The 18,217-nt window shown below is 43.4% G+C and overlaps 1 protein-coding gene, 1 non-coding gene and 1 pseudogene across 2 annotated transcripts in view; 2 read left to right on the top strand and 1 right to left on the bottom strand.

Moving 5' to 3' along the window:
• The window catches only part of LRP2 (LDL receptor related protein 2), a 198,849-nt gene extending 190,323 nt beyond the window's left edge, over positions 1-8,526 (bottom strand). The window contains exon 1 of the mRNA XM_069471622.1: positions 8,448-8,526. Within this exon, the coding sequence (XP_069327723.1) occupies positions 8,448-8,526 (79 nt within the window). The remainder of the gene's footprint in view (positions 1-8,447) is intronic.
• Positions 8,527-16,911: 8,385 nt separating this feature from the next.
• On the top strand, positions 16,912-16,967 carry LOC138387949 (U6 spliceosomal RNA; annotated as a pseudogene).
• A 260-nt stretch (positions 16,968-17,227) lies between these two features.
• Positions 17,228-17,289, top strand: LOC138388004 (U7 small nuclear RNA). The gene has a single exon (XR_011234032.1). It is a non-coding gene; the product is annotated as a U7 small nuclear RNA (small nuclear RNA).
• The last annotated feature ends 928 nt before the right edge of the window (positions 17,290-18,217 follow it).

The following is an 18,217-nucleotide window of genomic DNA, read 5'->3' as shown; positions in this document are numbered from 1 at the left end:
TGGACAATAAACAAGCCATTGTATCCATGGTAACAGTGGCTTAACTTTTCAATGCACAGAATGGTAATTACATTTCCTCTTTTCATTCATTTCTCACTGTTTGCAATAACCCTGGGGTCAGGCATGACCTGAGGGCTAATGACCAGAAGTATTGAGATTTCAACGTGCAACTTCAAATTGTCTAATCTGTCATTTTCTGGGAGACACTTGTGTTTCCATGCATTGTGTTTCAGTGCTGTCCTAAATCAGAAGTGCCCTAATATGAAAATTAACCATCTTAGGCTAGGCACGATGGCTCATGCTGGTAACTCTAGCACCCTGGGAAGCCCAGTTGGGAGGATTGCTTGAGCTCTGTCGCTCAAGACCAGCCTGAGCAAGAGCAAGACTCCATCTCTACTAAAAATAGAAAAATTTAGCCAAGCATGGTGGTGCATGCCTGTAGTCCCAGCTACTCGGGAGGCTGAGGCAGGAGGATTGCTTGAGCCCAGGAATTTGAGGTTGCTGTGAGTTAGGCTGACACCACCACACTCTAGCCCAGAAGACAGAGTGAGACTCTGTCTCAAAAAGAAAGAAAGAAAGAAAGAAAGAAAGAAAGAAAGAAAGAAAGAAAGAAAGAAAGAAAGCAAGCAAGCAAGCAAGCAAGCGGGCGGGCGGGCAGGCAGGCAGGCAGGCAGGCAGGCGGGCAGGCAAGCAAGCAAAAAAAAAAAAAAGAAAGAAAGATGAACAAAGTAACCATCAGCATAAAGTGCATATATTTGGCATTTCTGAAGTAATTCAGTAAGGTGTGAAAGATATCTATGCTACCACTTATGGAAGAAGTCCCTAGGAGAAGAGCTAGGGACTCACAGATAGGCACCAAGATGTGTTCTGTCTCCATGGAAGGCATCTTAACCCATCTCCAAACTCTTCACTCTTTCTCTCTACCCCATCCTCACAGCCGAGGACTAGTGCTTGGAAAAGGGACAAAGTCTTAGCAACATGAACAAGGCAGTGAAGTAAGTTAGAAAAGGACAAGAGCTTAATATTCGTAGAAAAATCAAATTCTGGCCGGGTGCAGTGGCTCACGCCTGTAATCCTAGCACTCTGGGAGGCCAAGGTGGGAGGATCACTTGAGGTCAGGAGTTCGAGACCAGCCTGAGCAAGAGCGAGACCCCGTCTCTACAAAAAATAGAAAGAAATTATATGGACAGCTAAAAATATATATAGAAAAATTAGGCTGGCATGGTGGCCATGCCTGTAGTCCCAGCTACTCAGGAGGCTGAGCCAGGAGGATTGCTTTAGCCCAGGAGTCTGAGGTTGCTGTGAGCTAGGCTGATGCCACGGCACTCTAGCCTGGGCAACAGAGTGAGACTCTGTCTCAAAAAAAAAAAAAAGAAAGAAAGAAAGAAAGAAAGAAAAATCGAAACCTACAATGGACTCAAGAGTTCCTGCACTCTGAGCTTTCAGTTCATTTTCCAGAACTTTCTTGTCTATCACAAAGGTCTGCTCCAAAGAAGAAAAACTTTAGGCTCCAAACATCTTCCAGAAGCCCTTCTTTCTCCTGTTCTCCTTCTAAACTTAAAAGTTGCAGTGTGATCACACGAACACAAAATCTTTTATCTTGATGTTTCCAATACTTTTCTCCCTTCAATTCTGTGAGTTATCCCAGAACTGCCAGCTCTTGTGAAATTTCTATAGCCTATATTCACATATAAAATGAAAATAACATCATCACTCAATTTTATCTGATAAGGTGTAATGGACACATGTTATTTTTGCAGCCTAGCATCTGTTCACCATTCTCCTGGTAGCCTTACCCAATTTCCCTCTGTATGGGTCCATCCTGAGTACATGACCTCAAGGACAGAGAATGTAACTCAAGCCCAAGACATGGGGACACTTCATGACCCGAGATACTCAATGGTTCTCCAATGAGCTTATGACCTAAGCAGAGCCCATGAGATATAACTGAGACTTTTGCTGGGGAGCAGTGAAGATAAAAGCTTTTGCTCTTTCCTAGTAGACATGACACATTAGGATGTGGCTCCAGAGCTGCTGACAGCCATTTTACAACACCAGAGGAGAATGGGTTTAAGAATGGAGTCATCTCAGAAATGCTGATATTTGACTATTTCTGCCTAGAAAAAAAGGGAACCTCGACCTAATGTCTGTGTCTTTTCAACTATGTATTTCAATAAATTTCCTTTTTAGCTTCATCCAATTTAACTTAGATTTCTTTCAGTTACAAACCTGAGTCCTGAATACTATGTAAATTTGTTACAGCCTCTAAAAGGATATACCAACATGCACAGGAACATCATTCACAGAACTACTTTGAAGAAGATACCAAGATACTACAATATCTTCCTCCCCTCAAATTTGGAAAGTCAAATTCTTGAAGAAGGTAATAATGATGAATATAAATCTATATGAGACTTCAGAGTTTACCAAACATTTCACACTGATTGCCTCATTTAACCTGCATAACCGCCCTGTGAGGTTCAATATGTGCCCATTTTACAGATAAGAAAACTGACCCACAACACGCAGAAGATGTAGTACTGGTTTTCCCAGATAATAAATGGCAGAGCTTGGAACTAAACCCAGATCCTCTAACTCCAAAATCTCAAGCTCCTCCCACTTTGTCTCTGATGCTGTAATTGTCAAGAAATTACTTAGAGGCCGGGCATGATGGCTCACACCTGTAATCCTAGCACTCTGGGAGGCCAACGTGGGAGGATCGCTTGAGCTCAGGAGTTCAAGACCAGCCTGTGCAAGAGCGAGACCCCATGTCTACTAAAAATAGAAAAAATTAGCTGGGCAACTAAAAATAGAAAAATTAGCTTGGCATCATCACTCATGCCTACAGTCCCAGCTACTTAGGAGGCTGGGGCAGGAGGATCACTTGAGCCCAGGAGTTTGAGGTTGCTGTGAGCTAGGCTTACGCCAGGGCACTATAACCAAGGCAACAGAGCAAGACTCTGTCTCAAAAAAAAAAAAAAAAAAGAAATTACTTAGGAAACATTTGCGTTGGAAACAAACATATGAAGCCCCAAAGAAATGTTCTTGATATTTTAAAGCTACCAATCAGATCACTTTTGAAGCATCCCAAAACTCTGTACTAAAACATGTCAAATATTTCTAATGCTAGCGAGATCCTGGGCAGGGTTATTAGGAACTAGTGAATGACTATCTCAGAATCTTAAAGGCAAAACTGCAGTCCCTTTTAATTGTGAAATCTAGACTCCTCTTTTCAGTTCTCATCCTCCTTAATCTTTCTGTAGTATTGATACTATTGACTCACCAGCACACTGCAGACACTTAACAAATACTTATGGAAAAATAAAATAAATGTGGAATACATCATAGTGGTAACAATTTTTAAAAATTCCTACAGGCAGCTGGTTAGCTCAGTTGGTTAGAGCGTGGTCTAATAAAAATTCCTCAAGAGCATAAAGTTAGTAAGATATGATATAACCATTGAGTTATACCAAAGAAGAATCCGTCAAACTCATTTTCCTCGTACTAGAATGGGGCTTCACAGTTAATACATTTTTAGTTGCTCTATATTCATGCAGTTAACCTTGAGAATCTCTTTCCTATCAATTCAACAATCTTGTGTAAGCACGGTCTACTTTCAACTTACCCTAGCTAGTATGACTTAATAGAAATCCCAAAGCCAATATGACAATGTGCTTGCTTCTATTCACACAGGAAATACATCTAGGTTCTTGATATTATTATTTTAAAATGATAAAAAATCTTAATTAAAAGAATTTAAAAACCTGTCAATGTTCTTAGAGTAGCTGCCTAGAGAACATGGACAACAATTAACCATGACCTAATAAGTACCTTGAATAAGACTAAAAACCTACCAGCCTGAGCAAGATTGAGACCCTGTCTCTACTGAAAAAATAGAAAGAAATTGTCTGGACAACTAAAAATATACAGAAAAAATTAGCTGGGCATAGTGGTGCATGCCTATAGTCCCAGCTACTCGGGAGACTGAGGCAGAAGCATTGCTTGAGCCCAGGAGTTTGAGGTTGCTGTGAGCTAGGCTGATGCCACGGCACTCTAGCCAGGGCAAAAAAGTGAGACTTTTTGTCAAAAAATAAATAAATAAATAAATAAAAGACTAAAAACCTAGTCCTATAACAGACTGCACCACAAAACCCAAGCCGAAAGCATATGGTGCATGACTGTATTAACCTATCACAAGATTCCTCTTTGGACTGGGACTGGAGACCCATCCAATTTATATTTAAAGATTTATCTATTCATCATACTGTGCCTCATCTGATAAGTCGAGATAGGCCAAAAGGAATCTAGAAATTTCCTCAACCAAAGAGGTTGGGGACATTCAGAGGACATGTATCTAAAAATGGTCAATTGCAAATTCATATCTTAGCTCTATCACAGGCCATATGCCCTTAGGCAAGGCACTTAACTCCCCTCCCTTTCACTCCTTAAATCCCCCCACCCCGACATCGCCCCCTCCTGGGCTAACTGCTTATCTGTAAAATAATGCAAGCAGACTAGTTGATAGCTAAGGTTCCCCTCTAGCTGTAAAAATTCTAAGTTTCACATACCAGGCGCATGGTGTTCATGCAGGAGCCCTATAAAGACTGGAAAAGAACTTTTTCAAGCAAAGAGAGAGAAGCCAAGTGCTATGAAATAAAAGCAGCAGCGAGGTACCAGACGTGTGATGGAACAAAAATGTTTCATGTTTGTTATTGCTCCCACAATCCTGTTAAATACATAAACTTCATGTGAAGATGTAATTGTCATAAAAGCAGATACTAACTCTTAAGGACATTACCGAATTTTATTGGGTTAAAGAATATATCTATGTTGGCCGGGCGCGGTGGTTTACGCCTGTAATCCTAGCACTCTGGGAGGCCGAAGCGGGAGGATCGCTCCAGGTCAGGAGTTCGAGACCAGCCTGAGCAAGAGTGAGACCCTGTCTCTACTAAAAATAGAAAGAAATTAGCTGTACAGCTAAAAATATATATAGCAAAAAATTAGCCAGGCATGGTGGCGCATGCCAGTAGTCCCAGCTACTCAGGAGGCTGAGGCAGAAGGAGTGCTTAAGCTCATGAGTTTGAGGTTGCTATGAGCTTGATGCCACGGCACTCTAGCCCGGCCAACAGAGTGAGACTGTGTCTCAAAAAAAAAAAAATAAATAAATAATATACCTTTGTTTCAGGTCAATACTATTTTCTCAAAAAAACCTAACTACGGCCAGTCCTGGTGGCTCACGCCTGTAATCCCAGCACTTTAGGAGGCTGAGGTAAAAAAAAAAAAAAAAAAAATCACTTAAGGCCAAAGTTCAAGACCAACCTGGACAACATAGCAAGACCCTGCCTCTACAAAAAATAGAAATATTAGCTGGACCTCGTGGCGTGTGCCTGTAGTCCTAGGCTTCTGCACTTCAACCTGGGCTACAGAGTGAGACCCTATCTCTAAAAGAAAAAAACCATCAAATCCTAGTTTCCCTGGGATCTGGGAATTCATAAAGAACTATAAGTGAAAAATGCTTTAAGAAGATTTTCCTATGGACATTTGAAAATTGGAAATATAAATAGTAAACAAAAAAAATGTTACTTTCTGTGTTGATAAATATAATAAAAATAACTATTAATTTATTTTCATTGTCTACATCATCATAAGCACTTTACATATCTTATTTCTTTATGTTCACTAAATACCATGAGATAGGGTCTCTCAATATTGCAATTGACATGATAATTAGAGACACGGTAAACAATCTGAGCTATGCAAAGTTAGATGACTTCTTCAAGCTCACACAATTAGGAAGTGGTGAAGCCATTGTTGGAACCCAGAAGCTTGACTCCAGAGTTCAGACTCTCCCAAATTTTTTCTTGAAAAACATTACACAAAATATAAGGAAAATGCAAATAATTTTTAACTACAGAAGTGGTAAATTCTAAAAAAAAAAAAAAAAAAAAAAAAAAGACTATCCATACAACAGAGTTATTTTCCAATTTCTAGTGATGCAAAGTTCACAGGGGGTCCTACCTAAAATGTGCTAATAAAGGCATTTACAATGTCATCATACTTTACTTCATATAAGTCAGGATATAATTACAACAGGAATCCAGAAACAACCTCAACCTACCAGGCTAAGCATATTCAGAGAACAATAATCTAAAAATGATCTTAGGAAAACGGAAATGAAGAGACTTGGGTCCAGGTCTCAGAAACCTGAAAAGAAATTCTGACAAAACATCCACAGTTATAAAGTAGCAAGTGGATTTTATCTTAAACCATAAAGACTTGGAAAATGCCCCTCAGCGTCTTTAGTAACCTCACACACAGATAGTAACTTAGGAGACATGATATTTTCAGTCCAAAAAAAGAGAAACACAAAGAGCCACATACTGTATCAGTTAAATTAAGACCTCTAGATTTAGAATCTTTTGGGTCTGCCACTTTAATGCTAAGACCTTGAGCAAATACTTAAGCTCTGTGCCTCCATTTTTCTATCTGTAAAATAGGGATATTAAGAGTACTTACTTCAAATGGATATTATGAAAATTAATTGAGTCATTAAGTAAAATGCTTAGAACAGGGCCTGCCACCTATATAAATATAACATTATATAAGTATATAATATGTTGCTATTAACATACATATTATTATATTATTATCCTAGAATAGAAGATGGACGGAAGAAACTACCGAGAAGAGTAGGTACTGGTTATTTAGTGACTAAACTCTCAGCCCAGGAAAGAGAATATCTGTTCTGGCTGTACAGGGACATTTGTAGATGAATCAAGGCAAGATTTCCTTTTGCCAGGCACTGACCAAAACATATAATAAATCCTATCGCTTTATTTAGGACATGAGATATATATAACCCGAAGCACTGTGCAAACTCTCCACAATAATAATAAACTTTCTGCGTTACAGACACTGAGAAAAGGTGTTCAAAGGAAGAATTGTTAACGGCCTCCCCCTGCCTCCCCTCCCTTTCCAAAGATTTTTTGCAAGACCAGTGGGGTTTGTTAGCGTTTCCAAACTTCCCAGGAAGTCTGAAATGGGTGCTGCTAGGAGTTGCTGTATACTTACTGGATTCTCTCTAAGGAGCTTACGCTAAGAATTGAGGAAAGAAAGCAGATTAACCATTTGAATACATGCCACGGCCCATCCACAAGCCCTCCCCCTCTCCTCCATAAATAGGGGCTTCCGCAGTCCCCACTCGTCAACTCCAATATGTGATCCAGGAAAATCAATTTATTGCTTTGGCTAATCCTACAACAATAGGTGTTTCATTTTCATTGTAGGACAATTAGGTTGTCGGAGAGAGGGAAGGAGCAGGGGGGACTCTCCCGTCCCCACAGACAGATTAGTCCCCGCGGTGGCAGCAGCGTCCGCTCTGTCTGTCTGGTGGTCGGTCACACGCAGCTCCCGGCCGCTACCTAGCAACGCAAAGCCAGGGAGAGAGCTCGCCGGTTCTCCAGCCGCCGCCTCGCCCTTCTCATTCATCTCTGGGGTCTCTCTCCCTCCCCTCCCCTCCCCACCCCGTGCTCACTCGATCTCTCTCTCTAAACTCGCTCGCTCTCCCTTCCTCTCCCCGTCCCTCTCTACTTGCTCGTCTTTCCCTCTCCTCTTCCCCTCTTACTGTTTTTATTCTCTCCGCTTCTTCCTCCCTCTTTCCCTCGTCTCTGTTTCTGTAAAAACATAAACTCTCCGACAACGTGAGTGAAGTTTAAAGCACTTCACACCAGAAACTTTATGCATTCGAGCCCCAAAAGTCTGACGGGCCCCATTCATCCACACAAAAGCCCCCCACCTCCCGGCTGGAAAGGGAAACCCTTCAAAAAAATACTCCGGTATTAACAACCCCTCTCTCCGCCAATCCAACCTCCCAGGCTTATCTTGGCTCGTAAACGATCTGTATCATGAGATGCGGTCTCTCGGGGGTCACCGCGGGACCAAGTTTCGCCGGTGATGGCGGGGGAGGGGGGTGCCCTGGCCCGTGGCCCCGGGCGCGCACAGGGCTCTCCCCGGCGGGGCGCTGCAGGTGGACAGCTGCGCTCGGAGCAGCGCCCGGGACCCCACAGCCCCGGACGGAAGAAATCCGTGGGAGAGAGCAGACTGGAGACCGGAGGGGAGAACCTCATTTTCCCGGTTCGTACAGCAAGTGCTTTTCAGAAGGGTCGGGACAAACGCCCGTGGGAACAAAGAAAGAGTTCCCGTGGGGTGCGCTGTCACCGAAACCGGCGGGGCTGCTTTCTCAAGTTTGCGGCTGCTCAGTTCCCGGGCGGGCTGAGGGGCGCTGCCGCTCGCCGCTCGCGGGGCAACCTGAGCGCCCCAGGGGGAGCAGGTTCGGCGCCGCCGCCTTGCCCTGGCCCCTCCCGGGCCACGCTCCCCTCCGCCATCCCGCGGATCCGACCCTGCCACGGCCCAGGAAGTTCGGCGCTCCGCGGCCGGCAGGCCTTTACCTTGGCCACTGGCCGGAGCCAGGCAGGCGGCGAGTGCCAGCAGCAGCGTGCACGCCACCGCCGCCGACCCGCGCTCCATCCCTGCGACGGTCCCCGGCCTCGCCGTTCCTTCCCCGGGAGTGGGCGCGCGTCGCGCCGCACCGACAGCCTTGGCTCGCGAGCGCTCCTTTAGGTGTGCGTCTCGGCCCGCTCCTAGTGGCAGAAAGCCTGCCCCCGCGCCCGAGGCATCCCGTTTTCTACCCGCGCCAGTCCCCACCCTCCAGACAGTGCATAAAGCCCTTTAGACCCGACCGCCCCGGAACTAGCATGCGGGAATCCAGCAGGGCAGGCCCCTTGCCGCCCGGCCCGCCCCCTGAACTTTGCAGCGCCGGGAGGAGTGGGCCCTGGAGCACACGCGCGCTCACTCAGCACACTCCACACGCGCGCCCACACTCACACGTACTCATACAGGCGCACACACTCCTTACTGTCACACAAACTGACACAGTCTCACACGTTCAAACACTCCTCAGTCACACACGCGCGCACATGCCACAGCTACGCTTGAACACCGACATACACAGGCCCTCTTTCTCGCACACGTCCAGGCACACTCACACGCGCACACTCTCACTGCCACACGCACGCGGACACGCGCTGCCCTCACCTTTCCGCAGGATTTGCCCGGCACAGAAGCCGACTAGGCGGCTGACGGCGAAATCTGCCACCGGCATCGTCTTAGAAACTAAATGAGCAGTGGAAAGGAATGGAGAGGGAGAAAAGTTGACAGTAGAAAAGAGGAAGAAAAAATAAAAAATGGAAAAGGAAAGAAAAGCAAGACAGATAAGAAAAGAAGGAAAGAGAAAGGAAGAGAAGGGACAGGAAAGAGGAAGGGGAAGGGTAGGGATAAAGAGCCTGCTGGAGAGATCTGTGGCACTCACTCCTGGCCTGAACTCTCTGGGCTCCCCTGGTTTCCCCTAATAGGGTACCAGCTGCTGAGAAGGAAGTGCTCCGTGTTTTTACAAATTAGAGAGAGAGTTGGATCACTGGGGAGTTGGATCCTTGTTTAGCTTTTCTTAAGCACCATATCTACAGGTGTAGAGCTTCTTACAAGTTTGTTCATTTTGAGAAAAATTAAAAGGAATGAACGTCTTCTCGGTGGTGACACTGACCCTTTATAAGAGGGAGCAACACAAGGGGTTCAGAGAAGCCCGCGGGTCCCTTCTTTAGGGCCGCGTTGGACCGGCTGGCGGGGGCCTGGCCCCCAAGAGCACTGCGAGTGAAACTTACACGCGCTCCCAGCGCACGGTCCTCTGTCCGTATGTGACACCAGAGTCCACAGAAAAAAGGAATGTTGATGCAACTGGGAGCCCTGCATGAGGAGGGGCTGTTTCCGGGCCTGAGGTTGTCCCGTAATCTCCTGCCCCGGCCTCGGAACCAGCTCGAAGGCCGGCCTCAGGCGTCGGGTCCTGACCCAAGGAGTCTGGAGCGCTTTCCTTAAGACGAGTAGCTCAAGGAGGCGAAGCCCTGTATGCACGTGGTCCCTGGGCAGGGTCCCGCTGCCTCCCTCGCCTAGGGCGAGAAACTGCCAGTTACTGCCAGCCCGATCTCTCCGGAGTCCCGACCGTCTGGGGCTCTGCTGACCTCAACGGTCCAGATTGCGAAGCTTCGGTGGGTTTTAGTGGTTGGTGCAGCGTTGGGGGGTGGGGAGGAGGGACAAGATAAGTGCTACTTTCCAAAGACAAAAAGAGAGAAATAGATACAGAAAGAAACAACTTAGACTTTGAAAAAGTAGGGTTGTGGGAAAAGACGGGAGAGATTTCGTGGCTTTCTTTTCGAGATTTCTGGATTGGGAAATCTGTAGGTCTGTGCTTTGGCCAAAGTCACAGGAACTCTATCTCCCTGCAGTGTTTGGCGATGTGCTGCGCTGAGGTGGAGGCAGGATTGGGGACCGGAGGTGGGGAGGTTGGGAGCTGGGGAGTGAAGGGGATGACCCAGGTGGGAGGAGAGAAGGGGCGAGGGGGCGCGATGCTGCCCTTCAGTCTTCGCGGGTGATTTATGCCGGTTCCAGGCGGCCGGGGCGATGGTACGAGACCGCGCCGGGGTCAGGCCGGCCCGACGCCCGCTGGGGCAGCACTGCACAGTCAAAGAACGTCCCCGCACCTCCGAGCTACAAAGAGCCGCCGCGAGCGGCGGGGAGGCGCGCGCGCCCGGGCGGGAGGGAGGACCGAGTGTGCGGGAGGGGCTGGGCTCCTTCCCGGGTGCGCGTGGGCGCGCAGGCGCGAGCGTGTGTGTGTGTGTGTGTGTGTGTGTGTGTGTGTGTGAGAGAGAGAGAGAGAGAGAGAGAGTGTCCTTTCACTGTAGCAGCTGGGGCTCCAAACATTCCTTTCTGCACTGAAGGGTTTTCCTCATTGTTGTTGTCTTTGTGCTCCAGTGTTGCCAACTTACTGGAATTCCTGACGTGGTTGCACAGCAGGGCTCAGGCTGACCGTACTAGCCAGCTGCATTTGTGTATAGGGCCGACCCCGCCGTTAATCCCAGAATAACGCAGAAGAAGGGGGGAAAGGAGGGAGAGAGAACGGGAGGGAGGGGACCACTAATGGAACTTGGTCCATCATTCTCAACACTATGCATATAGACTCGCACACTTTCCCACTAGAAAACCCATTTTCTCAATGCAATCCTAAATTCGTGACACTTGAAAACCCCTCCACCGTGCATGTGTTTATCTCCCACATCTATGCCTGAGAATGCCTGTTGTTAGATTTGAGGGATTAAATCCATAGACCAGCATCTGGAAAAGCCCAGGTGAATTCAGCTGCGATTTAAGCCAGCATTGTTTCTCAGTAATGCAAATGGACAATTTCTTTATTTTTCACGTTTCTCTCTCCAGATATGTACATAGGACTTTTCAGAGTAGTCAACCAAAAGGCATAGAGGAAAATGCTGAAAAGTGAAATTCATTCTAGTAAATGTGTGTTAATTGACTTCCTTGATTTATTTTTTGCTTTTTTATATTATTTTACTCATCTCAACACCAAATTACTGGAAACATTTCCAGGGAATATTTGTTCTTATCCTGAACCAACTTCCTGCAGTTGGTATTAAATTGTAAAATCTCCTTGAGTAAAATCCAACTTCAGCTTGCTGTAAATCCAACCCAGATTTTCCTCCTGAGTGCTATAGAGCCAACTGCCCCCTGAATGGCTCTAATACAATCTCCTAAGACCTCAAACTCAAAAGGATGGAGCCTGAACCATAAAGCTTCTACTGTCCACCCCAGAGGCCAAGCCAAAATTTATGCCATTCTTGACTCCTCCCTCTTTTCTTCACCCCCATATGCAATCAATCATGAAATTCTACTAACTCAAATTCCTCGATCCACTCACTTCTCTCTCATATCCTCCCACTTTTCTCAACTTCATTGTCAGTAGCCACCAACCTCTCTCACCTGACTTATATCGAGAGCCTTATAACAGGCTCCTTGCTATCAGTTTTGCACCCTCCCATTTTTCCATTCTGCAACCATATGATTCAAAGTGATATTTATAAGACTAGTGCTTTGCTTTCAAATAATGGTCATTTCCCATTAGAGGATTATGAAATCAATTTAGGAGGTCAGGGCAAGAATTACATTCAAATGAAATAGAACAGAATAGAAACTAAAATAAATTTCATATGGAAAGGCTATGTATTGCTTCATAAAACTACTGTTTCAGTGTGTGTGATACACTGTGTCACCATGTAAAATTTATTTCTCATATGAATCTCAGTCAAAAAAAATTGAGGTATCTCACCACAAATTACTTATTAATTAAAAAAGGGGGAAAGTGACTTTAAGCAGTGAAATCTGGCAGATGTTTTAATAAGTTTTTTTTTTAAGTGTGGTAAGGTCAACAGATCAGGAAACAACTGCCATTGAATATATAGTTTATTATACTCACAGATTCCAAGAGATGGGATACACATCATGCCACAGGGGACCATGCAGGGACGCAGAGGGAAAGAGGAGAACGGTGGGGCAAGCTCCTTTACTGTGGTTTCCATGGGAAGGAACAGACAAGGCAGAGTAAGCAGGTTTAGGATTGACTGATCTGTATTTGAAAAACAGGCAGGAGTTCAAGGCAAGGTGACTGAGGCATATTAACAGGTTGTCCAGAACAAGGTGCATCTGGCATATGCATGCAGGACAGATGTTAAAGCATTAAGTCTATAGAAGCTAGAAACGTGGTAAATATAACAGACACCACATTGACCAAAGACTCAAAGTTAACATAACAATCAAAGCTAATATGAGACAAATTGACATCATGTGCCTCCTGATATGACACACTCTGAAGGATATACTAGCACTTCTGTGGTACTACTGACAAAAACACATAACCTGAATCTAATCATGAGAAAACATCAGAAAAACCAACATTTTCTCATTTTTTAGTCTGTCCAAACTGAGGAACATTCTAGTATTGAAGTATAGTATTTGAAGAATATTCTCTCTTCTTGAAAAATGGCAAGGTCATAAAAGACAAAGAAAGGCTGAGGAACCTGTTTAGAGATATGACCACTAAAAACAGTAGGTGACCCTAGGGTGGATCTTGAACTAGAAAGGACTTTATTGGGAAAATCAGATATGCCCTCATAACTCTCTTTACCTCCCTCAACCCAGCACTTGCTGCACTTGTTGAGTACTTATGGCCTTCTCAAAGCTCTTCTCCCTCTGCAGATAGAATGATTTTTTTTGCAGCTATTATGTACACCATATCACTTGTCTGATTACAACCCTTCAATAGTTTTCCAATTTTTCTGCAATAAAATCCAAAACTCTCTCAAACCTTACATGACAGTTCGGCCACACTGGCCTCCACTTGGTTCCTCAAATGTGCTTTCCCAGCCTTGAAGATGAGATGAAGGTAGTTAAGAGAAAGAGGCAGAGATTCACAGAGCTGCCTAAGTTCCCAACAGCTCTCCAGGTCTACATACTAATCTAGTATATCCTTACAAAAATTCCCCTTTTGCTTGAGTGAGCTTGAGTGGATCTCTGCCCCTTGCAAAATGCAGCTAGACTGAAACCATCAAAAAATGCCAAAAAGACATCATAAGGCATCTCACCTACTAGGCAGCCCCAGTATTATGACACTTATTTTTAAAATCTTAAAGCCCTTTTATTTTTTAAATAACTCTGGACTTGCCAGCCTCAGGACCAGTTTCTGGGCCATAAGTTAGCTGCATGTTCCTGGTCTGTAGCCAGGGCCAGGAAAACCACAGCAAGACCTAAAGGGACAATCAGTACAGCAGCCATATTTTGCACACTAAAAATGAAGACACCAGTTACAAATATTACAAGGGAATCCTTTTGATTTGCAAGTAAAGTCACATGAAAAGTCTTGGCAAAGGTTTAAAGAAACACAGAGATTCTAACAAGTCTCACTGATTGAAAAAAGTTAAATAAAATTAGGACTTTTCCTGAAAAGAAATTTCAGGCTTGAAGACACCATCGCAGGAAGTCCTGGGAGTCACCTGGGGCTAAGGCAGGCACAAATGTTCCCATCAGGCCAGTACCACCAGCACTAAAGTCAAGAACCTGTGCAGGAAGACATCATAGTGCACAGTGAAGAAGGCTAGCAATACAATAACAGGGTCAAAATGGTCAGCCTCACTGTTTTTAAATTCCTCTCTCCTAAGAGCAATTTCTGCAGGTAAAGGTCAGTGGAAACACCTGGCTAGATAATGAGTCTTGAGGGCCAGAAGACCAATATGATTCCATCAGTCCCAGGGTTCCTCTCTTATCTCAGAGATTGTGAAAGGGCTGGAGGTTGTAGAAAGGTAATGTGATAAGGAGTAGTATATGCACACAGAAAACAACTATATAAAGTCAGGATCTGTATATGATCCTTTGAGTAAAAGCAATGTGGACAATTACCTCAAGTCACCATTACGTGTAAGTCTAGTCTTCAGCGTTCACAGGTGTGGGGACATGCACCAGAATTCAGCCACATTCCCTGTCTAAAGAGCTAAGTCTGTCTTGTTCACCACCAAATTCCCAGAACCTGGCATAGGACCAGATATATGGCAGGCCCTCAGTAAATGTCTGTCAATGAACGAATGAAATGAAACAGCATAAACTCCGCATTTGGCTTCTGGCATTTCACCCAAGTCAGAATCTAAATATTTCACGGACCTTACAGGATACAACTTATGCTGAAAAGATCTTGAGATCTTGAGTACCAGGAGAATCATCCTCAGGGTATCTCAGAGTTTGAATTTCTTCTGAGTAATACTTGCCTATAGGGTCTACAACTAACTGTGCAATGTGAGTTGAAATAGAACAGTGTTTCTCTAATGTCCCTAGGGGACATTTGGCAATATTCAGAGACATTTTTGACTGTCACAACTGAGGGGTTCTACTGTCATCTAGTGGGAAGTGGCCATGGATGCTGCTAAACATCCTACAATGCACAGGACAAAAAATTATCTGCCCCCAAATTTCAATAGTGCAAGGTGAAGAAACCCTGAAATACAATAATCAAATCTTTAAGATTTTGATAATAAAATCTTTCAGTTGTATTTCAGACTTTTAGATCAAGAAAAAAAATCATAAAACCCACTAAAAAAAAAACCACTTCTGATAATTTCCTCTTTCTAATAACTGGACAATACAATGGCAAAGAACTATAATTCTATAGATCAAAGTCCAGTCAAAAGAAACAGACAAAGGTGAAGCATGCTGAAAAGCATTTTAAAATGGAGAAGGCACATGTGTGTTTCTGCGCTTCAGTGATACTTAAATATAAACCAAACAAGAAAAGTACTTCTTTCCCCTCTCCTCTCTGGTTGACCAACTGCTATTTTTAACTCAAGCCCCAGCTCAAGTGTTTCCTCTTTGATGGTAAAACCTCCTCCATCTCTCCCAGAGAGCCTCTGTCTTTTCTGTAATTCTATCCCACCAAACACTTACCTTCATTAGGATTGTCACCAGCTGGAATAAATTATTTGATTACATTCATGTCTCCCCCAATAAACTCGATACTCCTTGAGGTCTTCTTTTGTAAATAACATTTTTAATTGTGGAATAGATTTACTAAAAAATTATAGAGAATTCCCATATATTCCACACCAAATTTAGCCTTTTATTAACATCTTACATTAGTATGGTATCTTTGTTATAATTAATGAGCCATAATTGATACATGATTATTAACTAGAGTACATGGTTTATTCAGATTTTGTTAGTTTTTACCTTATGTCCTTTTTCTGGTCCAGGATCCCATCCAGGACACCACATTACATTTAGTCATCATGTCTCCTTAGGCTCCTCTTGGCTGTGACAGTTCTTGGATATTGCCCTTTTGTTGCTTTTATTTATTTACTTATTTTTTGATGACCTTGACAGCTTTGGAAAGAAGTGGTCAGGTGGTTTGTATAATGTCCCTCACTTGGGATTTGGCTTGTGTTTTCTTCATTAGACTGGGCTTACAGGGTTTGGGGGCAAAATCACAGAGATAAAGTGCCATTCTCCTTACATTGTATCAAGGGTACATATAATCAACATGACTTCTGACAAATTGATGTCAACCTTGATCACCTGGCTGAAGTAGTGTTTGTCAGGTTTCTCCACCGAACAGTCACTCCTTTTTCTTCCTTTTCATTCTGTACCCTTCATAAGGAAGTCGCTCTGTACAGGCCACACTTAAGAACTGGAGAGTTATGCTCCACCTCCTTGAGAGCACAATGAGGGAATTCCCCTGCATGGATAGATTTGTCGGTCTGTTCCCGTTTATTTATTTGTTCAATCATTTATTTATATCAATACAGAATTGTGGACATTTATTTTAGTTTGAGTTATAACCCAATAGTACATTATTCTGTTGCCCAAATTGTTCCCGCCTTGGCCATTGGGAGATCTTTCAGTTGGCTCCTATGTCCCTTGACACACCTTCATCATTGTGGGGTTTTTGTGTTGTTCTTTTATTTTGTTTTTAAACACTTCCTTACTTTCTCCAGGTTCATCTTGTATATTTCCTGCCCAGTCATAGAATCAGCCAAGGTCTTCTTTTATTCTTCATTCTATGAAGCATGAACACAATAACCAAAATTTACTGAACATTCACTATATGCCAGACATGAGCTAAGATTCTTACATGGATATACTTACTTACTGACAGCAAACAAAATTCCAGCTAAGTAGTGTAATGGAGAGATCTTGTTTGTAATGAATTGCCTGGGGAAACATTTTATCTTATAATCTTAGGATGGGAAAGCCTGCCTAAGCAAGGCTATAATCAAGAATGGAAAGGATTGTTAGTTTTGTCTATGTAAAAATCAAATGATTTTTGTAAGGCAAAAAACACAATGAACAGTGTGGTGTTGAAAGACAAGCTGAGAAAATAGTTTTTATACCAATGACCAAAAAAGGGTTAATATTTACTCAGAAAAGTTCTCAGAAATTAATAAAAAATTGAGTACTGCAATAGAAAAATGATCTGCAGTGCTTGCTTTGGCAGCACATATACTAAAATTGGAACTATACAGAGAAGATTAGCAATTAAATAAATAAAGAAAACAGAAAAATGATCTGCAAACACAGTTAGAGCTAACACTTATGTGGTGTTAGACCCAGTTATTAGGACAAGTTGGGACAGACAACGAAGTAAAAAAAAAAAAAAAATAGACCCAGTTATTAATACTATGTGTTAGACACAGTTCAAAGTGCTTCATGAATATCAACTTATTTACTCCTCATAGCAACCCAATGAAGTAGTTACCATGATAACTCCTATTTTACAGATTAGGAAACTAAGCCCAAGTGTTACAGCACTTTTAGAATTTGTCTAATAGGTTTTCCAGTCCTCACCAGAAGACCTCCCCCCCTCCAAAAAAAGAAACTAAGCCCAGAGAATTTAAGAGACTTTTCCCAAGGTCACACAGCTAGTTAGTAGCAGGCCTGGAATTTGATCTCAGTCTTATCAGCTCCAGAGTATCGAAGCTTGTATTTTCCCTGAAAGCAGATCCATGCTATAAAGACTTGGGTGGATGTCATTTATTTGGGAAATAATACCAAAGAGCAATAGTGAAGGACCAGATACAGTGAGATAGGGAAGGAGGAGAAACTAGATAGGAGTGCTATATTCATGGTACTTAGTTCTAAGAATGCTTCTCAGAATTGTCCACCTGAAGATCAACCAGAAGTATTTGCTCATCAGTTCCCATTCTCTGTTGGTTAAGAGTTATCTTCAGGACATTAGCTTCTCTGTATCCTGGGGTATGCATGTGTGCTTATTGAGCCCACCACTGTCTACAGCAATGGAGACACACTTGGGCAGAAAAGGAAAGTATATCCCACGGGCAACTGAAGCATAATGCTTCCAGTCTAAGGTGAGGTGAAGCCCATATGAGGAGCCAACTTGCCAGGCAATTGTCTTCCCTTAATGTTTTGTGGTACTGTTACTAGTGGAATCACTTCACTTAGGAATCAGGACTTCTAATCCAGCAGAGCCTAAAATGGCAGGAGTAGTAACCAAATTCCTGAGCTGATGGCGAGAGGCACCAATCTCTCTTCCACTTCTTGAAGACAGACCATCATATACCACATCCTAGAGGACACCCACAGTTTTGTTTTTGAACTGGTGATTTAAATGAAAATTTATCATTCCATTGTTTTATTTAAGTGGCTATTTCTAATTATGAGGTACATACACCTAGGTTTACACCTCTTTCACTATAAGTGAGTTGCTTGTGAAGGCAAACACATACTCAGAATATCTGTTGATTCTAGTAAAGACAAATCACTTCTC

The sequence above is a fragment of the Eulemur rufifrons genome, chromosome 1 (assembly GCF_041146395.1).
Source record: "Eulemur rufifrons isolate Redbay chromosome 1, OSU_ERuf_1, whole genome shotgun sequence".
NCBI classification, from domain to species: Eukaryota; Metazoa; Chordata; class Mammalia; order Primates; family Lemuridae; genus Eulemur; species Eulemur rufifrons.
Note: the sequence above shows the minus strand (reverse complement) of the source record. Positions and strands in the feature narration are given on the sequence as shown.